The 23,982-nt window shown below is 64.5% G+C and overlaps 7 protein-coding genes across 7 annotated transcripts in view; 6 read left to right on the top strand and 1 right to left on the bottom strand.

Moving 5' to 3' along the window:
• Window positions 1-950, top strand: part of MNEG_2402 (hypothetical protein) — a gene marked incomplete at both ends in the record, with an annotated part of 2,596 nt that extends 1,646 nt beyond the window's left edge. The window contains 2 exons of the mRNA XM_014049128.1: window positions 134-426; window positions 842-950. Coding sequence (XP_013904582.1) covers window positions 134-426; window positions 842-950 — 402 coding nt within the window. The remainder of the gene's footprint in view (window positions 1-133; window positions 427-841) is intronic.
• An 886-nt stretch (window positions 951-1,836) lies between these two features.
• On the bottom strand, window positions 1,837-4,713 carry MNEG_2401 (Putative vesicle-associated membrane protein; the record flags this gene model as incomplete). Its single annotated transcript, XM_014049127.1, has 7 exons — window positions 1,837-2,057; window positions 2,470-2,608; window positions 2,859-2,963; window positions 3,276-3,354; window positions 3,837-3,884; window positions 4,159-4,243; window positions 4,542-4,713. 7 exons carry the CDS (start codon window positions 4,711-4,713, stop codon window positions 1,837-1,839), a joined length of 849 nt encoding a protein of 282 aa, XP_013904581.1.
• A 757-nt stretch (window positions 4,714-5,470) lies between these two features.
• MNEG_2400 (hypothetical protein) lies at window positions 5,471-7,571 on the top strand (the record flags this gene model as incomplete). The annotated part of the gene is made up of 7 exons (XM_014049126.1): window positions 5,471-5,647; window positions 5,848-5,901; window positions 6,209-6,461; window positions 6,566-6,678; window positions 6,952-7,031; window positions 7,294-7,312; window positions 7,506-7,571. 7 exons carry the CDS (start codon window positions 5,471-5,473, stop codon window positions 7,569-7,571), a joined length of 762 nt encoding a protein of 253 aa, XP_013904580.1.
• Window positions 7,572-8,804: 1,233 nt separating this feature from the next.
• Window positions 8,805-12,516, top strand: MNEG_2399 (purine nucleosidase; the record flags this gene model as incomplete). Its single annotated transcript, XM_014049125.1, has 10 exons — window positions 8,805-8,921; window positions 9,084-9,125; window positions 9,427-9,641; window positions 9,877-10,074; window positions 10,374-10,461; window positions 10,925-10,964; window positions 11,171-11,262; window positions 11,486-11,674; window positions 11,973-12,032; window positions 12,388-12,516. The coding sequence occupies 10 exons, from the start codon at window positions 8,805-8,807 to the stop codon at window positions 12,514-12,516; spliced, it is 1,170 nt and encodes a 389-aa protein (XP_013904579.1).
• A 2,048-nt stretch (window positions 12,517-14,564) lies between these two features.
• MNEG_2398 (Vesicle-associated membrane protein) lies at window positions 14,565-16,640 on the top strand (the record flags this gene model as incomplete). The annotated part of the gene is made up of 6 exons (XM_014049124.1): window positions 14,565-14,725; window positions 14,949-15,137; window positions 15,313-15,424; window positions 15,657-15,665; window positions 15,925-16,034; window positions 16,373-16,640. The coding sequence occupies 6 exons, from the start codon at window positions 14,565-14,567 to the stop codon at window positions 16,638-16,640; spliced, it is 849 nt and encodes a 282-aa protein (XP_013904578.1).
• A 1,525-nt stretch (window positions 16,641-18,165) lies between these two features.
• On the top strand, window positions 18,166-19,774 carry MNEG_2397 (Vesicle-associated membrane protein; the record flags this gene model as incomplete). The annotated part of the gene is made up of 4 exons (XM_014049123.1): window positions 18,166-18,311; window positions 18,526-18,708; window positions 18,932-19,043; window positions 19,652-19,774. 4 exons carry the CDS (start codon window positions 18,166-18,168, stop codon window positions 19,772-19,774), a joined length of 564 nt encoding a protein of 187 aa, XP_013904577.1.
• A 2,492-nt stretch (window positions 19,775-22,266) lies between these two features.
• Window positions 22,267-23,977, top strand: MNEG_2396 (Vesicle-associated membrane protein; the record flags this gene model as incomplete). The annotated part of the gene is made up of 6 exons (XM_014049122.1): window positions 22,267-22,371; window positions 22,536-22,582; window positions 22,864-22,936; window positions 23,240-23,362; window positions 23,736-23,807; window positions 23,957-23,977. The coding sequence occupies 6 exons, from the start codon at window positions 22,267-22,269 to the stop codon at window positions 23,975-23,977; spliced, it is 441 nt and encodes a 146-aa protein (XP_013904576.1).
• Window positions 23,978-23,982: the final 5 nt, after the last annotated feature.

Here is a 23,982-nt window from a genome sequence, read left to right as displayed (position 1 = left end):
CGGCCACGTCTGTGTGCAGGGGCAGGCGCGTCTTGTCGACAAGCAAGGACGTTGCAGATGAGTTTTTTTTTTGGGGGGGGGGCGCGGCAGGCACTAAACTGACACATCAGCGCCTGGCACATCATTTTCGCAGCTTTTTGCAACACAACCGCACCACCACGCCGCCTGCCTCGCGTGTTACTACTCATTACATCAGTACGTCGGCGGCGGCTACGGCGCCAAGGACGTGGCTTACCTGCTGATCTCCTCCGCTGACGAGGCGCTCCTCACAGAGTCCGAGGGACAGCTTCTCGCCCACTACCACTCCGCGCTGACGGGGCGCCTGGCGGCGCTCGGCAAGGGCGCGGCGGCGGCGGCGTACACGCACGACATCTTCTTGGTGCACTATGAGCTGGCCCTGGTTGACTTCTGCAGGTTTATGGCGGGGTGAGTTGAGCAAAATTTGAATGCGAGCACTGTTTGCGTGTTGATTTTTGGTCAAGGGCGTGGCATGCTTTCTGCAGGAGGGGGGAGAGGGGAGAGGTGCTCTCTGCCGTTTACTGATTGGCGGTTGGCAGGACGTCGGCTGTGACGTCGTGGCGAAAACGTTTGCAGAGCTGGCCGGTCGCTCACGTACACACGCAGCGGGCGGCGGGCAGCGGGCCGCGCCTGAGTGTGCTGCGTAGTTGGGTCACAAGGAGAGAGCTGGAGAGGGCTGTGGGGCCCCCTCTGATGTCGCGTTCAGGATCCACAACCCCCCCTTGCGTTCCATTGCTGCACCCTACGACATCTCCTGTCACTCCGCCACACCTCAACGGCGTCCCCCACGCACGCGCCCGCGGCCCCGCGCACGCCCTCGCAGGTGGGGTTGGTGGGGCGCGACGCGCTACTCCGCGCGGCGCTGCAAAGACGTGCTGTCGCGGCTGCCCCAGGTACTGAAGGCGGCTGCGGCGGTGGCGGCGGCGCGGTGACGCGCCGCAGGGCTGCCTGGCGCTGCTGCCTCCGCTGGAAGCCGGCCGCTTGCGCCTTGCCCCGATGTTGCTATTATTTGGCCAAATCCGAGGCTTGTCTTTGACGAGCTGTTTGGAGACAGCAGGCGGCTCTGGCCGTTCCTGTTTCAGTGAGGTTGAGGGTTCTGCTTGTGAGAGTCTGCTGCAGGCGCTCTGCTCCTCCGGCGTCGGCACGGCTGCTGTATCCTGTTGCTTCCGCCCCTTGTGTTCGTGATGCCATCGACAGGGGAAAAACCCATGTGTTTTGCCTGTCTGACTGGTCTTGAGATCCCAATCAAATTCACAAAGGTGCGAGACGCGCCGCCGGCAGGTGCTTTTCAATCGCATACCGTGGCAGCGGAGTCGCGCCGGCGCTCACCACCGGCCGCCATTGCCTCTGGGCCCAACACACACGTTTTACGCGGTCAAGTTACACGGCGCATTGTGCTTGGCGCCGACGCGGGTCAGCGCACCAACAGCTGCGCTGCGCTGTAAGACAGGGGTGGCAAGATGCCCCTGGTCATTGATCGAAAGGAAGGGACGTGTGAGCAAGGGCCGCACGGCAAACGTGTGCCAGGGGAGGGGGATTCTATGCCGCGGCGGCACATGCCAAGGACCCGCCAAGCGCTTCAAGGAAATGAAAGGAAAGGAATGAAACCTGCTGCCGCCGACCTGCCAGCCCCGCCCCTCCAGAGTCAGCGCTGTCTGCGCAGCCCTCGGGATCGCGCGGCGCCCGGCCAACAAAAAACGCCCCCCCCCCCCCCATTGGTTCCTCATTGGTCCCAGCCGCGTGTCTCAGCGGCAGATGGGGAGGTGCTCTCCATCAGCACATCATCAGGGTCGTTGCATTGGCGGACACACCTCCCTCTCACACGGCGTGGGTCAACGCAACGTTGACCAGCTGAGTCAGCTCCCACAGCAGCCGCCGCGGCAGCGGCGCCGCCGCCACGGCCGCGTCGGGCGAGGGCGCCGCGGGCGCCGGGGTGTCGGGGGAGGCCACGGCCGGGGTGGGTGTCGCGATAGGGCTGGGGCTAGGGCTGGGGCTTGGGCTGGCCACTGCCTTCTTTCCCTTTTTGACGCAGTGGGTGCCTGGGATTGCAGCAGGGGGAGGAGCGCGGAGCCAGGGCGTCAATAGGGAGCGCCTTGCACGAGGCAGGCTGTGGCGCTGGGGCGCCGTCGGCGGCCCTGGTGCCGATAGCTTGTGGCCAGGCGCCTAGTGCCCAAGCCCAACTACACGACAAACCCTACTCCTTACAGAAGCCCAGGGCCCGGCAGGTTCTGACACTGAGGAGGGAACCATTTCCGCTTTCATCGACTGCGGCGGTGGCCTCAACGCCCGCTGCTTGACACTGCTGAATCAAGACAACAGAAAATCACACACACACACACATGCACGCGCGCGCACACACACACAGCACCAACACTCCAACAGCGCCAGGCCGGCAGCAAAGCAATAGAGAACACCCCGACGAACGCGAAAAAAAGGGCGCCCCCGGCTCACCGCCAGCGCTGAAGCAGATGAGCAGCACTATGATGAAGAGCACCATCACCACCACCCCAGCCATCACGACCTTCATCTTGCAGTTGTTCCACCACATCTTGCGGCGCAGGGCGCGGCCGCTCTTCACGAACCGGTCCGCCTGGGGTGTGTGTGTGTGTGTGTGTTGTGTGTGTGTGCGTGTGTGTGTGTGTGTGTGTGTGTGCACGCACGTGTGTGTCAGAAACAAGGAGACAGACAGAACGAGGGGGAGAGCATCGTGCGAGTTTGTGACGAGCAAACAGTGGCCTACCCTCAGCATACAAAGCAACCAGCGGATTGCCTAAAACACCCGCCATGTGCCGCAGGTCGATCACAGATCAGATCAGATCAGATCAGATCAGGTTGCTGACCTCGAACATGAGGTTGTCCGTCTTGTCCACCAGCAGGTCCAGCTTCTCGCCCCTGGACAGCACCTTCTCAATGTTCTCGCTCATGATGTTCTTCACCTCATCCACCTGTTGACCCGGTCAACAGCGGTCAAACAAAACATCCGCACAGCAGGTTGGGTGGGTGCAAACGCCAAAATGCAGGTGGGGAGAGATCGGCAGGGGGCCGACCCTCGCCGGCCGACTGCCCGCCTCGCATCAGGGGCGCCTGTCCAGGCATGCCTCAAATCACACGCCCCCGTCTCAAACGCGTCGCATCTTGCAAACGACGGCCTGCAGCCCTGGCAGTCCCTGTGTTGCACCCCAAACCAGATACCTCGTAACCCAAGGTTGTATTCCGAGATTCAAATGCGGCCCCAGCCCCAGCCCCCGCCTGCCCACCTTCTTCTGGACGCTTGACACCTTGGAATACTCCTCGGGGAACTGGGTGGCGTGCTCCATCAGCTCCTTCAGCTTCTTGCTGCGGGTTACGCACGCGTAGTTACACACGCATGGTTAGTAATAAATCGCTTGTACATACACACACACACACACACACACACACACGCACAAACAAACACACGCACACGCGCGCGCGTGCACGCGCGCGCGCACGCGCACACATACACACCCACACACACAGTTGAGGAGGTTGCATGCGGTTGCGCCGCGACAAGGGCAGGCGCAAAGACGTGGGGAAGGAGTGCGAAGCGGCCGGTCCGCCCGGCGCCTGGCGGGCAGCTGTTGTGGTGGGCCGGCTGCTGCTGGTCCTCCGACGGCCAGAGGGATGCAGCCGGGCTAAGGCTGCTCCGAGCAAGGCCAGAGGGGGCCCCGCGCCCAGGCCGCAATCAATGACGCCAGCGCAAAGCGCACTCTATGACTAGCAGCTGCTAGTCCCAAGGTCACCCCAGCCGTGGCGCCGAGCCTGTCACGCACGCCGCCTTGCATGCGCAACCCGCGCACCTGTATGCGCTCAGGCCTCCCTTGACAGACTTGCCCTTCTCGCCATACCTTCGAAGGTCGCAGCAGGGCAGTCGATTGGCAGGTCAGCAGGCATGAGGGGATCTCCCGGATCTCGCAAATGGCGCCCATCTTGTTGCGCGCCGCCGGCCATCTTGCTTGGCCGGTCAGCTCCCGTGGTTGACCGCATTCGAAACAGCCATGCTTGCGGGCCACCGGTGTCAGCGCGTGCACACGCCAGCCGCGCCGCTGCGGCTGCGACCCCTCCCTAAAAAGCGTGGGAGCCTCCCCCCTGCGCTGCTGCGGCAAGCGCGCGGGGCCGCACCGCGCCACAAAGTCGTCCTTGACTTTGTCGAGGAACGCGTTGGGGATGGTGCGCCCCGCCGCCTCGTCGGTCACGATCACGTAGTCTGACGAGGCGAGTGAAATCGAGACAACCAGATGAAAACGGCAAGGTTTTGAGGCTGCCCAATGGCATGAGCGAAGGTGCTGTCGCCGCCTTGGCCGCCCCCGCGAGCGCGCACGCCCTTGCAGCGCCGCAGCTGCAGCCGAGTTGGGGGCGGCCGCCATGCGTGCCACCCGCAGCCGTCGCCCCGCAGGTGCGTGCGCTATGCGCACTCATGCGCTCACACACAAATCAGTGCCAGCCTCTCCACTAAAAAAGCCGTCTCAATGCTCAGAGCAGGAAAGGCCCCAAAGGCGGCTCACTGTATCCGTCCTCCGTGAGGAAGCTGAACACATGCCCATCCACAGTGTAGCTGAAGCGCCCGCTGTTGGCCGACGCCTTGGACAGGTAGTCCTTAGTCACCGCCGTGAAGTTCCCGCCGAACGCCGCGCACTCGGCGAGGACCGCCGAGCCGCGCGCGACGGCGCTGTACATAAGAGGCATTGTGCTGCGCGCGCCCTGCCGCTGCCGCCGCACGCGCTGCTGCCGAGGCTGCTTTGCGCGCGTGCGCCTGCACAGCGATCGCCCGTGACAGCGGTGTGAATCTTGAGGGGACGTGCGGGGTATGCTCAGGATCAACTATGTGCTGGTGCGCGCCTGGGATGCTGCTGCGGGGCGAGCTTGCGCAGAAACAGCAGTACAGGCGCGTCGCACAGAGCCGCTCGCCTTTGCAGCTGGGCACCACGTGCAATGCAGCCGTGCATACTAATGCTCACCTTCACCAAACACGAACGCGTGTTTCGTCCAACACTACGTCCGCTTGCTGTTTCTGCAACCGAGCGCACCGCACTGTCACAAACCAAAGTATCAAATGACCTTCTGCACCTGAGCCGTCGAAAAACGATACATTATTGATCTGCAACGCATGAGCGCTCAAACTCAATCGATGGATATCGACCGCCAGTTCTAGCGTTTGACCGGTCTTTCGAGGCCCCCACGGCGCGCAGCTCGGCGCTTTTTTATTTTACACGTAATGAATCTGTATCTTTTCTATAGAAGCCTCTTTCGCAGCGGCCTCTGGGCTGAACGTCGTCAGCATACAAAAAATAGTGCATAAACCAACGCATCACCCCCAATTGACTTCAAACATTTCCCATATTCTTTCATGGTCAATCATCGCCAGGAAGGGCTCACAGCGAGTGGATAACTCACTCGACAACGGGCCCGCGAGGGCCAGGGGCGCCTTGGGAGCATGGACGAGGCGCCCAATGGTAGCGTGCGGCATCTAGAAGCAGGGCCTGACTCGGAGGGCGCAGCAGAATCGAGGCCCAGCAAGAGGCCGAGGCTAGATGTGAGCAGCATGAGCAAGGGCAAGGACGACGTCGACATCCTGCTGTACGTTCGATGGCTAGGCCCCTCATCTGGCCAGGTACAGCGTGGTACTGGCCTTGGGCACGGGGTCCACCTTGCTGGCAAGTGCAACTCTGCGCCGCGCACCTGTCTGCTTGCGCGCGCCGCGTCGCGCTGCGCTGCAGCGTGTGCCGCACCAAGTTATGCATGCATGCACTGGCAGCCGGGCCTGGGTGGCCGTGCGAGCACGGCTTCCCCTCTCCCCGCCTCGCCGCGCAGACAAAGGTCATCATGCTGCCGCTGCGGCCCGTGGCCAGCGTAGATGACCTGCAGGTGCGCCCCTCCCCGCAGCAGCGGCGGCAGCGGCAGCGGTAGTACCATCAGCGACTGCATGAGCAGCAGGCGCAGCACCCGCAGCACCAGCAGCACCGGTAGCAGCCGCGCCCGCAGCACAGTTTGCACCGCTCCTTTCCCTTCCTGATCAGCACCCGCTCTCACGCTCTCGATCGCACCCAGCCTCCCTCCCTTGCTTTCGCGGTCTCCCTCTCAAACGCCGCACCCAATCGGCGCGCCCCGCGCACCAGCGGTTGCCGCTCAATCTCCGCCGCCGCCGCCGCTGCCGTCCCCGTTTGTGTCGCAGGACCTGGGCAAGGAGCTGGTGCACAAGGCGTACCCGCAGCCGCAGCCGCTGCCGGGGTGGCTGACGTCGCCAGACTACTGCAGGTTCACGCCCTCGCGAGAGTGCCTGGCGGTGCCCGGTGAGCTCCAGCCGGCGGCAGCCGCGGCGGCGATCGGAGCGGCCGGCTGCGCTGGTGTCGCGCCCGAGCTTTACGGCTCTTTGAGCGTCGCTGATCGATGGGGCGCAGCTGTGCGCCGCGCAGGCAGCTATGTGAGTGGGCCAGACATCACCACCCAAGCGATCCACGCCCTCCTCCCTTCCTCGCACGCGAGCGTCCCCACCCACAACTGCTGGGCGCGCGCCAAAAACCACGCGCAGGCGACATCATCCGCACCGAGCTGCGGCTGGTGCTGGTGCACGAGGGCTGGGAGTACTGTGTGCTCAAGCGCACGTTGTCGCCGGCGCCGCAGCCCCAGGGGGACATGCTCGTGGTGAGCGCCGCCCGCGGCCTGACATCCGCCCGGCGCCGGCAGCTGCAGCTTTCCGCTGTGGCGTGCGCAGCCCCCCCCCCCTGAACGTTGGCGCTGATGCGCACAAGCACCAGCGGCAAAGCTGACCGGCATTGGCCGCGACAAGTCGGTCGTTTGCGGGGCAGCAGCTGGCCGGCTGCGGTGCGTCCACGAAGCGCCATGATGTTGATGCGACCGCCCTTGGGACGCGCCCGCCCGCCCTTGGGACGCGCCCGCCCTCCCCGTCCCCCCCAGACGGCGGTGGAGTTTGAGGGGCGGCCGGAGGAGGCGATTCTGGGGACCCTGGGGTTCAGGGTCAGCCTCATCGCCTACCCGTGAGCGCGGGAGGGGGGCAGGGAGATGGGCGGGGGCAGGGGTAGGAGGAGGGGCAGTGGGAGGGGCAGTGGGAGGGGCAAGGAATTGCAGCGGACGGGCGCAAGGGGCTCTAGGATGTGGCTCACAGACTCGGCCAGCGCTCACAGATGCTCGCCGCTCGCGTTTGGAGCGCTCTGCTTGGGAGGCGTCGGCCCGCCCGCATTGACGCCCCCTCCCTGCCGCCACGCCTCGCCTTGCCGCCCGCTCGCGCGTTCGCCGCAGGATCATCGCGCTGCGCAAGGTGTGGCGGGGCGTCCGGGGCCGCGACCATTTTTGCAGTGTCACCGTTGCTGGGCGCCGCTGAAAATGCCCCCCGAAAGGGCTTGCGCCAGCGGGGTTGTGGCCTTGCCATCCAGCATGGTCAAAACATACTGCCGCCGCGGGCCGTCGAGATATCTCAACCTTGTGTTGTGACTCATACATGTACCCCGCAGGCGTTTCTGGAGGAGGTGACGGGGCGGCTGCTGGGGGACCCCGCGGCGTTCCAGGGCATCCTCTGATGCGGCCAACGCGGCCACACATTTCCCCCTGGCGCGCGTGTACGCACCCGTTGGCTACGCCGCCGCGCCAGGCTCTTGGCCGCGGCCTGCTGGGGCGAGCCGACGCGCCGGCCCCTTGCTGCCGGCTCGCGGCGCTGGCGCCCCTTTGCGTGCTGCCTCCGCGGCAGCCGGATGGCGTGGCGCGCGCCCACGCAGCCGTCGAGGCGTCCAGAAGCAAGCTGCAGCGTGAGGAGACGAGTCAGCCGGCCGCGGCCAGTCGGCCGACCCCTGGCTGTGGCGGGCAGGCGTACGGCCATGTCGTTCCCTTTTACACGCCTGCACACCTGCCATGTACATGATTGAGGGCCCTCCGCGTCACCGGATTGGCACCAGCTAAGTTCTTGTAGTCACTCTGCTCGTCGGGTTTTGTGCCTCCACCTTTGGCCTGAATGGGCATCTTTGATGCCGATCCGACAAACCCTACCGCTAGCCCGCCGGCCGGCGCCCGCGGCGCTGCTCTCCGCAAATGGCACGTGCACCCGCTGCACACCGGCTCCCTGCTGGGCTGCTGCGCCTGCCGCTCGTCGCCTCGCATTTCCGTTTGGATTCGGAGCGCCATTCTTGGCGTCTTTCCCGCCGCCGCCGCGGCTGCAATATGCCCCGGCGGCGCAAACTGAGCGCCCGCCCCGAGCGTCCCCTCTGCTGCGACGACGCATCTTCGTGCGTCTGTCTGATGCATGCTGTGATTGCATCAAGCACGCGCACACATGCGCTTACATGCCTGCGCTTTTTCAAACCACACCAGCCACTCACTTGACCCATGCTTCCCTGCGCGAGCGCGCATGCCCGCATTGCGACCTTTCATAAAGCAACGGCACGTTGTGTTTGTAACACGCTGGGATGACAGGCTGTCTAGAACGGGCGCCTGGAAACACTTTGTGAACCGACAGCCCTGGCGAGTGCTGGGTGTGCAATGCGCGCCAGTCAGGGGTCAACAAGGCTGCCAGCAGGCTGGGCCTGGTGGCAAGTTGCAGGACGGCGCCCCTCCAGCTTGGGCTTATCATGGCACCGTATTTGGTCATGACACATTTATGCACTTGGCGAATTCAAAGGGCAATCAAAAGCACTGACTATGACGAGATCACGATCTTGCGCTGACGGCACGCAATAAATCATTGTCACGTGACATTCAATAACTCTGCACCGTTGCGTTAAGACAAAGGTCAGCTCAAAACCACAGGAGCGGCGCCCGGCATGGACGACTTCGCGCGCTCGCTCGACTCGCTCGACAGCCCAGGCGCCGCACCGCGCCCCATCCCGGTTTGGCTTGATTGCGACCCCGGCCATGACGACGCCATGGCGATCATACTGGTGAGCGCACATCCATGTGCAGCATGCAGGACGTGCATGCGGCGACCGTGCACAGCGCGGCGACGGGGAGGGGATGCCAAACGCAGCTGTTTGGGAGTCTGCCCAGAGCTCCGTGCGACCTGACGCGCCTGCACAGACTCTATCTGTCAACCTCTTCCTCAGGCGGCGTACGACCCCCGGCTGCAGCTGCTGGGGATAAGCACTGTGGCGGGGAACCAATCAGTGGAGAAGGCAAGCAGGCGGCTGCACCCTGCACCTCCCCCATGACTGGCAGCACAAGCGTGGGGCCTTGCATGCCTGGTGCCATGCGCTGCACGCCGCCCCTCGGCTGTTCCATTGCTGCAGCCGCTGGCATCACATGATGGGCGGACTGCCACGCATGTCTGCTGCTCAGCAGCAAGACGGGGGCCGCCGCACGCCACCTGCACTCCAAAGGAGCTCGCACCCCCAAACCCACAGCCATGCGGGCCCACTCAACCTCGCATCACCCCTAGCTGACCTGCAGCTAGTTGGGAAAGCCCTGTCGCGGCATCAAGCCATAAGCAAAAAGGAACAACAACAAAAGCTGTTGCCGCTGGCGCAGGTCACGCGCAACGCGCTCGATGTTTTGTCAATCGCGGGCGTGGTCGGCGTGGACGTGGTGCAGGGCCAGGCGCGCCCGCTGCTGCGGCCGTCGCCACTGCTGTGCCCAGAGATACACGGGGAGAGCGGCCTCGACGGGTGGGTGGCAGCAGGGAAATGGGATCTCATTTGTGAGAAGCCAGCCGGGATATGGGATCTCATTTGTGAGAAGCCAGCAGGGATATGGGATCTCATTTTTGAGAAGCCAGCCGGGGGCGCGATGGCGTGCGTTGGCGGGCGAAAACGGAGCCAGGAGGGATGCGGCAAGGGACGGGGGCTGCTTCGTTTTCCGGCGGTCATGTGAGGCCCGGGCCTGGTAGATGCAACCTCCCAGGCAGCGGCGGGGGCGCACGACCAACGCTCAGAGGCCGCCGGACGCGCACGCCGCTCGCGTGCTCCTGATTCGTAGCCCGGAGGGCGGCCCGGTGCTGCCGCACGGCGGCGGGCAGGCGCTGCCTGGTAAGGCGCCGGTGGTCATGGCGGAGCGGATAGGCGCCTTCCTCGCGGAGAACCCACGGGCGGCACCTGTCAGGTGGGCGCGTTTGAATGTCCGCGCCCTCATCAGATCAGCGAGGCATTTCATGATGGCGATTACTCGTGGTCCCGACCAGGCGATGGGCGCTACTCATCGCTTGACTTGTCCCTGTGGCAGCCAGCTTCTGGCCAGCTCCGCCATGGGCGCGTGCAGCCCGCCAACTCACATCGCATGCAGCCGTGCGGCCCCCTTGACGTTGCTTGCCACGATTCTGCATCCCAGGCAATGTGACGGCTCTCATGGGGTCACCATCAATTAGCTATAAAGCAAATCGACACTCGTACCGCCCAGCGCAGGCTCATCTGCACCGGGGCGCTGACCAACGCGGCGCTGCTGCTGATGCTGTACCCCGAGCTTCACAGCAGCCTGGAGATCGTGATCATGGTGAGTCACATGTGACTAATCTGAGTCATGGGTGACCATGGTGGGTCACACGGGACGAGCTTCAAGTCACGCAGGCGAGTTGATCCACATTAGAACGTCACGACTGCGCACAACAGCGCCGATGGGCGAAACTGTCCCTCCAGTATTTCAAACGGCAAGGTGCCGCGTTCCAGAACCTGGCACCTCTTGTAAGGCACCCTTAGCTTGTCGGGCAGCCAGGGGAAGGGGTTGCGGGTCAGCGGGAGTGGCCGCAAGGCTCTTGGGTGGAGGAGCGCGCTTGTGAGACGACCAGGGCAGAAGTGGGGATGCTTTGCGGGGTGCCCGAGGAGGGGGTTTGTGCGGGGGAAGGCGATACGCTCTGTTTTCCAGCCTGCACCCGCCGTCCACGAGGTCGCGGGCGCCTTTGACAGACGCACACGCACCTCGCACTCCCCCTGCCGCGGCGCATGCGGCGCGCCCGCAGGGGGGCGCGCTCGGCGTAGGCAACACGGGGCCTGTCATGGGTGAGGCAGCCCAGCCGGTGCGGCCGCGCGCGGCGGCGTTTGGCTGCGCCCGCCTTGGCCACCGCAGCCCCGCTGCACCCATAAGCTTTGCATGCTCATGCTGCAAGGCGGACCGCACCACCCAGAACTGCCAACAACGAACCGCCAACAACCACCCACAACCGCCAATGACCGCCAGCCGCGCAACCGCCGCAACCGCCCCGCAGAGTTCAACATTCAAACTGACCCCGAGGCGGCGAAAGTGGTGTTCGAGGCCGGGCTGCCGCTGACAATGGTGCCCATAGAGGTCACACACACGGTGGGCGACGCCGGCGGCCCGGCCTGCGGTCCGCGCGCCGCAGCGTGCGGCTGCTGTGAGTCCCTTGCAGCTTGTGCTGGGCGCCGCGCCTGCCCAAGCTGCATGCTTGCTCTGAGGATGAGGCGGCATTGACTGAGTCTTTGGTTGTTGCGCCCCGCCAGCTGCCCGGACCCAACCCTGTCTCGCTGCATTCGCCCGCGCCCCGCCCACCCCGCAACCCCAGGCGCTTGTCACGCCCGAGGTCCTCGGTCGCCTGCTGACCAGCCGCCCCGGCATTTCAAAATTCAAAGTGTTGATTGAGCAGCTGCTGACATTCTTCGCGGGCACCTACCGGGAAGTTTTCAAGTTCACAGACCCGCCGCTGCATGATCCCTGTGCTGTCGCATATGTTGCAGACCCGTCTATTTTCGAGGTAAGAGTCCGTATGATGGTCATGCACTGTGTGTCAATGTGTGTGTGTGTGTGCGTTTGTGTGTGTGTGTGTGTGTGTGTGTGTGTGTGTGTGTGTGTGTGCGCGCAGGGGCACGTGCATGCGCGCTCTCGCGCGCGCAGTCATGCTCATGTTCCTGAACGTGCGCACGTACGCGCGTGTGGTGCAAACACACACGTGTGCGTGTTTTATACATCTGCTGACGAAACTTTGCTGCGCATGCACGCATCGCTCCTTTATGACTCGCAACTTCAGCAGGCCCGCCCTCGCCTTGCCGCAGGTGGAGGAGATGCGCGTCGACATCGAAACAGCGTCGCCGCTGTCGGCCGGCCAGACGGTGGTGAGTGGGGCTGAGAGTCCGAGCATATGCGGCTGCCCCGGTGTATTTTGCACGCCCGGACGGCTCGTCTGCACCCGGGCCGCGCGCCCTTGCGCCTTGGACCCATGATAAGGTACCGCCTGTCGGCAGGCTATTGCTGCCACCCAGCCTCACTGCTCCAGCGCGCTTTGACCAAAATATCAGCAGTGCTGTCGTCACGATTTGCATGGCATGCTCATGCTCTTTGCATCTACTAGCATGATGGCACTCTTGAAGTGCCATTTTGCATTTATACCCATATTACACAAGCGACCCCTCACGCACCACGTACCATACAGACGCATGCGCCCCCGCCCCGCTCCGTCCCCCGCCGCAGTGCGACGTGTGGCACCAGACCGGGCGCCCCAAAAACTGCCGCGTGGCGAGGTCCATGGACGTCAACGCGTTCTGGGGGATCATGATCGACGCATTAGATTTTGCAGACATCGCAACGCCACTGCGGTGACCCGCGCAGGGGCCCGCTGCTTGACCTGGATGGCTCCCGCCCTGCTGCGGGCCCGCGTCGATTGAGCGTAGGGCCCAAACTGTCTCAGTTTGCCGCTGCAAGACACATATGTTCGCAGCTGTTCACACCAGCTGTAGGACGTGGCTCCTGGCAGGTGTTACACTTCATCCAACTGCAAATGCATGAGAGTTAAGCTAGACGCCCAAAAGCAGACGAGTGCCATCCGCACGCACGAGGCCGCAGCCAAACGCACAGCTCCGCGCACGCATCGCGCGGACGGGCTGGCGTGAGTCAGTCAGCCGGGCCAGCGCTCGCCGCGCAACGGGCCTGGTGCGTGCGGGGCCGCCGCGTCGCCGCCGGATCTCCAAATCAGATCATTTCGGCGAGGATGTGGGGATGCCCTGAAGATCAACAACCTCTGCAGTCACGAAATGGGCGTTCGAGGTTGAGGGCGGTGGCGAAGAATGTGATGTTGGTCAGCGGGTGTCCTGCTAGCAAGAGTGTTGCCAGGTTCTCTTAGGAGCCAAGCCAGGAGAACAGACAGCTGAGTGTGAACAAGTGCACAACCGGGCTTTGTGCTGTTGAACTGAACAAAAACTGTGTTCTGCTCCTGCGACCGTCCGTGCAGCTTCCCACAGCCATGGCAGGCGGGTGTGCAACGGCCGTGGCGCACCTGGCACAGTCTGCTTGCCGTCCACCACCTTGCTGGCCCGGAAGTAGATCGACCCCCTGGGAACCTGCTTGCTCTTGAAGGGCTCCTTCATGACGCCGCGCATCATGTCGGCGCAGATGTTTGCATACTTGAGGTATGACATGCCCGCTGCCCGCCAGAACGGGCCCGACGCCGGCGCGCTCATGCTGCTGCTGATGGCGGTGCGCGTCTGTCGCCGCCGCTGCTGCCCCTGAGCATGTATGGTGAAGAGGCAGGGAGCGCGTCAATGGGGGTAAAGGCCAGGGAGGTGCAGGCGGTCAGGCATGGAGAGCAGCGCAGGGTGCGCATGCGCCAGATGCACTGCGGTTTGTGTCTGCGCTGCCCCCAGTCGCGCTGGCCCTCCACGCATGACGGCTAAGATTAAGCCTGTCACATTTCCAACGCCTTGAAATGGTGCTGCAGCGCTCAGGTGCCGCCCAAAGAGTTTTGGCACAGATCGCCCCACGGCAGCCCATCGTCACACCGTTGTCTGCCAGCGCACACACACCTTGTGTTGCTAGAAAATGCCGAAGGCTCAGCTGCAGACCTCTCAGGTGCTGCTGCAGATCCCCTCTGAGGTGCTCACTAGGTCTCTCTTGTCCGCTGGTGTTCAGGCTTGCTAAGGGTTGAATGTGATACCAAAGAAACCTTAGCGGCGAGTCTTTCGGGTAGCACCGTCGTCCCGGCGAGGAACGCACGGGACTGCCTGTGACTGCAAATTTTCTGATGCACCCGCGTCTCTAGCAGGCCCAAAATGCACGAGAGTAATTTGCTACAGCTATGGATGGTAACAGGAACCACTCTGCTCAAAGCGACATCGATGGCATGGCCGGCCCACGTCAACACTATTGATTGAGTGGCCGTCTGCGGGCGGACCGCGGCTCCCAGGCGCACATCAATCAACTAGATGACTTTGATGTACTGCTCAATGCGAATGCAGACCATGGCTTGTGCACCGCCGCTGTTGCAGTGACAGGGCCCCTGGAGGCGCGGTGAGAATAAGAAAGCGCACCGGGTAGGCGTAGCGGCTGCCAGGTAAGCACCATCCCCGCTGCAACACAGGCATTGCCAGTGCATGCTGCCTGTCGTCCTGCAGCAGCACGCGGTTGGTGCCGAGCAAGCGTGGTGTGAGCATCGGCCGGTTTCACACTGCGCCGCCTCAGCCGCAGCAGACCTTGGAGCCCGCCTCCCTAACGCTCGACAGGGGGCGGCCGCGGTGACAAGTAAACAAGCCTCTGAATACCTGAATATCGTGTGTCTTTTCACAAAGTCCCAGGCAGGGGCAGCCAGCTGCGCCCGCGGCCGGCGGCGGCGCGAGCGCGAGGGGCTCAAGGGGCGAAGCCGACCGCGGCCGGCCATGCCGCTGGTTTGCGCGCTCGTCGCGCGGCGCGCCGACGCGGCCGTGCTGGCGCAGCATGCTACCGCGTCTGGCGATGTGCAGCGGGCGGCACTGAAGGGCCTCACGACAATTGAACCTGACAGCGGCCGGCGAGCCACATTCACTGCGGACGGCCACACGTGCGTCGCCGAGCCCACGCCCCATACATCGCCCGCATCAGCGCGCCTTGGCGGGCGCCTCAACAGAAGCATCCATTCGTGTTTTGAACACCCTGCAAGCGCACCACTGGCTGTTTGCGCCACGCGCCTGACTAGCCGCCCCCACCCGCATGGTACCCCCGCCCGACCCTGTGTGCTTCGATTACCCAGCACGCGCCCAACCTCGGACTACTAAAATCCGCAGGTTCCACTACCTGCTCCACGGCGGCCTTGCGTTTGTGGCTGTTGCTGACCAGGCGTTTGGGCGCGATGTGCCCTTCGAATTCCTCAAGCGTCTCGCCGCCGCCTGGGACCCTCAGCAGCTGCCCTGTGGCGCACGCGCGCCAGAGGAGGGGACAGCCGCTGCTGACGCCGACGCCGGGCGGCTCTTTGGGTGCGGGCCCCGCAGGCACGGGCACGGGGCTAGCGAACCCCTAACTTTCGCCTGCGGGCGCGCATCTCCTGCTGCCTTGCGGCGCCCGCCAGGCGGGCTTTGGTCCCTCATCCTTGGACGTGTCAACGGCCGCGACCCGCGACCGCGCCGCGCTTGTTTTCTTGAACCGCCGCAGACCGGCGTTGAAGCGGGAGTTTGAGCACTGCAACGCGCACCCGGAGGAGCTGTCACGCCTGGCGGCGCTGCATTCAAAGGTGGAGGAGGTCAAGAGCGTCATGGTGCAAAACGTGAGGCCCCAGGGGCTGGCCGCTGCGGACGATCTGGCCGGCTGCTGCTGTTGCGGGAGGCCGGCCGTGATGGCATGCCATTGGTGCGCAGATGCTGCGACGAGCACTTCAGGGGTGCTGGTCTTGTCCGTTTCAGGCAGCGGCCCCACCGCCCGCCACACGCGTGGCGATGCGCTCCTCACACCACCAAAAACCGACGCCCCTTGTTTCCTGTTCCCTGCCCTCATCGCAGGTCGACCAGGTGAGCAGCAGGCACCCCCCTCTCTAAAGTGCCAGCCCATCAGCCAAAACAAGATATCTGTGGCCCACTTTGTGTGCTGCGGGGTCTCCGCCAGCTTGCCCCCCCCCCCACACACTTCTGAGGCGGCAGCTGCAACTGCCTCTTGGGCGCCCGGAGCCGCCGTCTCAAGTTGGCTGCCCAGCTGCCCTCAGCCCCTGGTCGGCGCCCCACCGCCCCTCACGGGAGCCCGTCCCCCGGGACTGCTGCGCCCATCCCCCAGGCGCTGCAGCGGGGGGAGGCGCTGGCGGGTGTGGAGCTGCAGGCGGGTGCCCTGGACAACCAGGCGGAGCTCTTCAAGAAGAGGGGCGCAGAGCTACGCGGCCAGATGAGGTGCGGCGCCACGGCAGCTTGAGGATTCGCCTGCATTGCATGTGACGCCGCCTGCAATGCATGTGGCGCCGCCTGCAATGCATGTGGCGCCGCCTGTTTTACATGCGACGCCGCCTGCATCGCATCGCCCGCGGGGGCGCAGCGTCCGAGCGCGGCTTTGTCACCCCTGGACCCCTGCCGTACAACCGTCGCGGGGAGCCCCGTTTGGAGGGTGGTGGCTGGGGTGAGGCACGCCTGTGATTGCTGCGCCGCTACACCCCCATCCTTGCCCCGTCTGTGGGCCACCGCTCTCACGGACACAGCTATTGCTCTTCTGAACGCCCCATGTTTAACCGCAGGGCGCACAGCTGCAAGCTCAAGGCGTGCCTCGTCTTCGTGGTGCTGGTGTGCTTTTCGGTGATCGCCGGCATCGCCGTGTGCTTCTCCGCCAACTGGCGCTGTCTTGGAGGGAATGATGTGTACCGAGCGGCCGCCGGGGCCGCGCCGCCGCAACCGCCGCCGCAGTTTGCGGACCCCCCGCGGGTCGAGGCGCCGGGCCCGGAGGCGTCGGCGCTTCTGGGGCCGCCGCCGGCCGGCGGGGCGGCAGCGGGGCCGGGGCGGCCGTGAGCGCCGCAAGCGGCAGGCGAGGCCGAGCTCAGCGCCCGCAGCTTCACGTGTGGGCGCCGTTCGGGAGCGCAGGGGTTTCCTGGGGTGAATCCTGTTGTGTCACAACCGCCTCGCCACCTTTGGCTTTTGATCGGGGGTCCCTTGGGTGGTTTCTGTGGGGGTGGACGGCATATTTTACTGCTCTGTGCCATGCATCGACTGCGGCGCTGCCGCGGTCAGCCTGTTAGAGTCGAACAATTAATCTCATCAATGGAATCAACACCGCAATTGATTATGCGCCTCGAGCATGGCCTTCCGTGTCCGTGCCTGCCCCGCCGTGCGGTTGTGTTATACCCCAGGGCCCAGCGCAGCGCTCAGATGCGCTGGGCAGCAGCAACGCCATGGGGCAACAAGCGGCGGGATGGTGCTCGCAGCAGGATGGTCGCACTTTTCAAGGGGCCCCTGTTTCTCACCGCAACGAGCTCGCTCCTGCATGGTTCCCAGGCCCAGGGTGTGCAGCGAGGGCGGCACTTCTGCTGACACTCCAAACATGCATATGAGCGGCGCCTCCCGACCGCTGTGCTTCCATGGCAAGCATTGACAACGATCCTGTAAATTTGTGTTGGCTTTGAGACGGCATGACTGCAGCTGTAAAGAGGGATCAGGACTCACACCACACTGATGGCTGGCAGTCCGACATGGACTGCGGTTGAATTGCCCACCGTTTCGCCGCCACAGCTCTGTATTCAATCCTGGCACTGAACGCAGATCCTGATGCTTGGACGTTGACGCTCCTTTCCTTACACCCTCGCATGCGCATCACGGCGTCAGCGCATGCAACTGAGCGCGATCAAGCTCTGGGTGGTCGTGCGGACTGCCTGCGAGGCGGCAAACGGTATGCGGCCAGCACGGCCTATTGAATATCTGGATAGAATAGCTCTGGAGAGACCTTGTAACGATGTGCTGCAGCTGAAAAGGCTTCTTCAACGCTTTCGCAGTGTGTCACCAGCCAATTGTCACTCCTGACGCCCAAAAGACCGGCAATCCCATGCACCTTCCAAATTTGCAAGGATTGATGTCCTTCCTGTGAGCATCAGGCGTTGCAACGTTTCATCAGGCGTGATTTCAATCCGCCCGGGCAACGCAGTGCAGCTCTCCGGCACGTCCCTGATTGTCAACGGTGCGCTGGGGCATGTCGCATCAATGCGTCCAGCTTCGTGAGAAAAGCAGGCGCTGGTAGGGGCGCCTGGCACCCGCACGCACATGCGCGCTCCGCATTCGCGGGAGCGCTGCAACGCGTGCCCCATGACTGCAGCCCGCCATCAGCCAGCGGTCACTCACCGGGTCGTCGGCGGCAGACACACGCATCACCACCTCAAGCCCAGCAGTACATGCAGCTGCTCACCCGAGGGCCCCCGATGCACCTGTCGCTGCGCAGGGCCCGAGCCCAGCACACTTTCGCAGGCCCGCGCCCAAACCAGAGGCACCCGCAGAGAAGGGGCGCTTCGCTCCATTGAACAGCAGCAGCGGCGGGCGGGAAGCGGCCATGCCGCTCGTGTACGCGCTCGTGGCGCGCGCAGCGGACGCGGTCGTGCTGGCGCAGCACGCCGTCGTCAACGGAAACTTCCAGGCAGTTGCCCTCGAGTGCCTGGACCGCGCGCGCAGCGGCGGGGAGGAGCGCTTCAGCATAACGTGCGCGGGGCAGGCCAGGCGTCGGCGCCGGCCGAACGCCTGACGCGCACATGCTTGCGCATCCGCGGGACCCCCCAGCTCCGCGCATGGTTCGGCTTGCCCCTCCGTCCCGGCCGCCGTCGCGGCGGCTGCCGCCGCCCGCGCGCATGCCCACCGCGCCATGCAATCGCGCCTGACAGCCGCCCGGCCCTCCCCTCATCCTCCTCGTGCACAGCTGCGACGGCTACACCTTCAATTACCTCATCAACAGCGGCTACGTGTTTGTGGTCGCCGCGGATGACGCGTATGGGCGCCAGATCCCCTTTGCGTGCTGCAAGCGGATCGCGGACGCGTGGACCGAGCGCTTCTGGGAGAAGGGGCGCACCGCAGCTCCCAACAGCATGGAGCGCACCTTTGGGTAAGCCGCGCCGTCCGCCGCGCGGCCCCTGAAGTGACCAAGGCGCACGCGCGGCAACGGGCGTGCGCGGGCGGCAGCCGCCAGGGCACCCGTGCTGGCAGGGCCTCGAGGCGAATCCGACGCCCCTGCACATGCACGGCCACGCGACGCGCGCGGCACTCAATCTCACACAGATTGCATGCACATTCGTACCCCTCACGCACTCCCTGCCGCGTTCTTGCAGCCCCGTGCTGCGCCGCGAGATGGAGTACTGCCAGTCCCACCCCGAGGAGATGAGCCGGATGGCGGCGGTGCAGCAGAAGGTTGACGAGGTCAAGGGGATCATGGTCCAGAATGTGAGTCATCCTGGAGCTTCAGGGTCATCTTTCATCATGCAGAGGCCGGGTTTGAAGGGGTACTGCATGACTCGGGAGTCAGCCTCGGTTGCGGCGAGGCCGAGGTGTTTGGCGCGCGTCTGTCGGCAATGGGCTGGAGGTAGAGGGTTGGGGCGCATGCCGAAGGCGTGGCTAAGTCTGTTGGGGTGGACGGCGCCTCTTCGCTCGCTGCAGCGAGGGCGGAGGCGCTGATTGGGAGGGCAAAGTTAGGCAGCTTGGTGCAGACTTGAGCAGCAAGTGTTGGGGGTTCAGGTTGTGCCCTCAGCCCTGGCACTGATGTTGCCTGGTGTGGGGGTTGTTCCGAGGGCCCGGGGTGCAGGAGTCAAACACACCATGACATGCAACATAGAGACAAGGCAGGGAGGCGGTGGCGAACCCAGCTACATAGCGGCTAGTTTGTCCTCGCTGCATTTCTGAGTCTCCAGCCGCGCGGCCCTTCACCGCCGCTTTTGCCCACGCGATAAGCTGCCCCGGCTGCGGCTGCGACCGCGAGCATGCTGGTCGCCCCCTTGCGCTTGCGCAACCTGCGCGCTGACCGTGACGCCCTGCCTATACAACCCTCCATGCAGGTGGAGTCTGTGCTGCAGAGGGGGGAGAACCTGGATGTGCTCGTGAACAGGACGGATGATCTTAGGGACCAGGCTCACAAGTTCCAGATCCAGGGCACGCAGCTGCGCAAGCGCATGTGGTGAGGCAGGGGGTCGTGTATGGCGCATGGCGCCCCCCTGGGGCGCATGGGGGCTGCGCATGGCCGGGCATGGAGGCGCATGGGGCCCGCGCATGGCGCCGCATGGAGCACCATGGGCCCAACGCATGGCTGCACACGAGGCCGCATGGGGGCCTGCATGGCGCCGCATGGGGGCCTGCATGGCGCCGCATGGGGCGGCACGTACGCGCCGGGATGGCGGACCGGCCGGCGTGTCCGCTCATAGGCAGCGGCAGTGCGCTCGACCCTGTGCGTCACAGCGCAGCACATCCCGGGTGGCGTGTGTTGGTTCTGGCCTGTCAGCGATCTCTCACCGCCTGCGTCGCAATTCGCCGCCGCCCTCACAGCTGGCAGAACGTCCGGATGAAGCTGTGTGTGCTGGGGTCAGTGGCCATCCTCGTCCTCGTCATCTTCCTGGCGGCCTGCTTCGGCGGCAGCCAGCGCTGCTTCGGCAACAAGGACGGCGGCGCCGGCAACAACCAGGTCGCCGCCGCGTCACCGCCAGCCCTGCCGGATGCTAGCACAGGCGCCAGCGGGGCGCCCGGGGCGGGCGCGGCCGGGGCTGCGCCGGCGGACACATCAGGGACGGGGGCCGCAGCAGCGCCCGCGCCTGCGCCCGCGCCCGATTCGACCGCAGCGACGAGTCAGCCAACTACAGACGGCACCACGGCCCCCACCGACACCTCGGCGCCGTCGACAGACGCGGCCCCGGCCCCATCTGATGCGACCTCAGCGCCGGCACCCGCGCCTGCCACCTCTGCAACAGACTTCGGTACAGCGACGCCCGACGCAGCCGCCGCTCCCCCGGATGCTACCACGGCCCCCACAGACGCGGGCACGGCACCCACAGGCACAGCTGCAAACCCCTCGGACACTGGCGCAGCGCCCACCGATACAGGGGCCGCCCCCACTGCTGCGGGCGCGGCGCCCACTGACGCCACGACCGCCAGCCCCACTGACAACACCACCGCCAGCCCCACTGACACCACCACCGCCCCAACCGACGCCAACACGCAAACCACGGGTGCGGGCGCAGCTGCGCCTGCAGGGTAGCCCGCGCGCCGACAACCCCTCGCATCTTCTGCGCGCCGCAGCGTCGATCCACGGTGCGCCGCAGCGCTCTGCTGCGCCCAGGCCGGCTTGGCTTCCGACGACCCGGCAAGCGCCCGGACGTTGCACGTGGGCACCTTGGGCAGGGCAGCTGTCTTTCTCGCTGTCAGCGCGTCTTGGGTGCCAGGGCCTGGCTTGGGCGAGGGGAGGCCATCCGCCACGGCCGCAGGCCGGGCGCAATGCAGCGAGCGACCCCTGCAGAGACCTGCGGGCCCTTGGCCTGCGGCCGGCCGCGGCATACACAGGGGCCTTCGGAGGTTAGATTCCAGCACATATGAATAAGCGAGATTGCTTGACTATCATGGCCCGCGTCGCTTGGTGCCTAGGTTCTCGCCACCCCGGGGGGCGCAAGCATCACTTTGACTGCCATTTTGTCGGTTGGCCGCTCGTCAGTCGCAGAACACGAGGGGCGTCGCACTTTGCATTTCACATGGCCTTGCAGAATGGAGTGTTTGTCACCTTTGTACAGCATGCCAACTTTGGGGCGGTGCGAGTAAATGTATGCCACGCGCCCGAAGTGCAGCCACCTGCGATGAAGGAAACTGTCTCTAGAGGGCGGCAGGGGGTTCGGCGGAGAACCTCGGCACGGGGTGCTCCTCCCCAGGTTCTCTGGTTTGGTTTCTGTGGCGGGTTTCAGCATGAGCCGCTAGTTCCAGGGCGACCCGTCAAGGCCTGATCGTATCAATCGCGCCAGCGGCTTCCACCAGCGCGGCGCCACGTGAGCGGCAGCAGCAGCAGCAGCAGCAGCAGCAGCAGCAGCAGCAGCAGCAGCAGCAGCAGCAGCAGCAGCAGCAGCAGCAGGTCGCCCATGCAGGCGCAGGGTCTGTTTCTATAGAACGCGCACCCTGAGCCTTGTCACACGTCAGACATTCTGGGTCTCAATGCAACGCATTTGTACGCGGCGCGCTGTGTTGGGGCGGATAACTGCACGTAGCGCTGGTCAACATTCAAAGATGCGCCAGCCAGGATGATGCGCAGGCTCGGACCGCCCAAACTGGGGGCACAGTGGGGCCACCTTGATGAGCTTGTGCCCTGCATCTCATATGGGATTCATACTAGAACCTCCTCATCGGCAATGCGCCGGCCCTGAGGAAGGGCGTGTATGCCTCCAGCTCGAGCTGCCAGCCGCCAACCTGGCGTAGTCGTCGATCACTTGGCGCAGCTTCCGGCACGGCCTTCTCGCAAGGGCATCGCTCCAACCACAGTAAGCGAGCCCCTGCTGGCATAGCTTAGATTTGACACAGTGATTGTGCGTACTGCATACACGTGCCCAGTGTTGTTCAGCACCTTCTGCGTGGTGGGACGAATCAACCAACCAGATCTAGAACCTTTCAAGCGTCCTGACGCGTTGAGATAAGTCTGAACATCATGCCCATAATTTATGCCTCAGTCGCGCGTGGGGATGGAACGCTGCTGGCGGAGTGGTCCGATGTAAAGGGAAATACCGCACAAGTGGCGGCAGACTGCATGCAGGTAAGCAAATTTGACCGCAATGGACCGCAGGTCTGCCGCCGGCAGCACCCTGGTGTCGCAGTGCAGTGGGCGGGTGGGCGCAGCACATGCCAGGGACGCCGCCTCGTCATGGCTCGCAACGCTGGATGCAACGAACTCCCATGTTGCCGCCGTCCACATCGCAGCATGTGATCGCGGCCCCTGACCCGCGCATGACCATCACATGCGACAAGTGCGCAGGCTAGGCGCCTGCGGCCCTGCTAGCTGTCGTTCTGATGGGGCGTGATTTGAATCGGCTGCGGTTCGCTGTGGGGACTTGAAGCCGACAAGCGATTATGCAGGCCAGCCCGGCCACAATTTCAATTCAAGCCGAATGGCAGAGCGATTCTGGGGCCAGCAGGCAGGCGGACACTGCTCGGGCCCTCGCTGCGACAGAGTTCCAAGCAAAATCCTTTGCTACTCAGCAGCGACCCTGAAAGTGAAAGCACGGCCATCATCATGCCACACAACCAGGCACACCTTCAACTTCCTGAAGGCGAATGACTGGATCTACCTGGCGGTCGCCAACGAGGACTTCGGGCGGCAGGTGACAGGCGGTGACATCAGCTCCCCCAGCACCAGCGGCTGTGACTGCAGCGGGTCGGCAGCGAAATGCTAGCCATCCAGACCTCCAGCCAATTAGCCAACGCCCATGTCGAAGCCCCACCACAAAGCGCAGCAGCCTGTCCGACTTGGTCCTTTTGTCGGGTCTCCGCGCCTCGAACTATTCCTCAGCAGAAGGTGTTTGACTCTGCAGCCGGTTCGATTGTTTTTTTGTCCTCTTTGTGAACCCCCTCTCTCTGACTTGTCCGCGTCTGGGACGCCGCCTCGCCCGCCCTCGTGGCCCCAGGTCCCTTTTGCCCTGATCCAGCGGGTGGCGCAGGAATGGGAGGGCGGCTTCTCGGCCAAGGCCCAGCGCGGGGCGGCGCACAGCTTTGACCGGTCTTTTGGGCCGAAGATACGCGATGCCATGGTGGGGCTGTGCTGCGGCTGAGGCCGTGCTGTGTTTGCTTGCCATGAGCTTGTGTGTGTGGGGGGGGAGCGAATTTATGCACGGGCCATGCGCGTGAGAACCAACATGTGCGTGCGGGCGCCAATGTGTGTGCGCACACACGCATGCACGCTGCATCAAAGGCTGCTTACGATCATTTCTGGTTGCTCTGGCGGAGGTTTGTTCGTGCGCGTGCGCGCGGCTGCGCTTGGGTGATGCAGGAAGGCACACGCCGGGCGCCTCTTGCCGGCTGCTGCGCCGCTCCTGCCCTCAACTCCTGCTACCAGGCATCAGCGCTATCAACTCTTGCGACCCCCTACGCGCTCCCGGCGCTGGCCCTGTCCCCTGCCCACAGGACCAGCTCAATGCGAACCCTGAGTCAGTGAGCAAGGTGGCGGCCGTGCAGAAGCAGGTGGACGACGTGAAGGTGCGGGGAAGCTGGGCCATGGGGAGGGGGGCAGGCGCGGCGCTTCGTTTCGACGCGCCTGCGGGATCGCGCGCTGACTCAGCATGCGCCTATGTGTGAAGCATGGCGCTTTGGAGGAGCGGCGGGGCGTCGCGGGGAGCCGCGCCGAGCGGCTGAGCCGCGGGATGTAGTCCCC

The sequence above is a fragment of the Monoraphidium neglectum genome (genome assembly GCF_000611645.1).
Source record: "Monoraphidium neglectum strain SAG 48.87 unplaced genomic scaffold scaffold00271, whole genome shotgun sequence".
NCBI classification, from domain to species: Eukaryota; Viridiplantae; Chlorophyta; class Chlorophyceae; order Sphaeropleales; family Selenastraceae; genus Monoraphidium; species Monoraphidium neglectum.
Note: the sequence above shows the minus strand (reverse complement) of the source record. Positions and strands in the feature narration are given on the sequence as shown.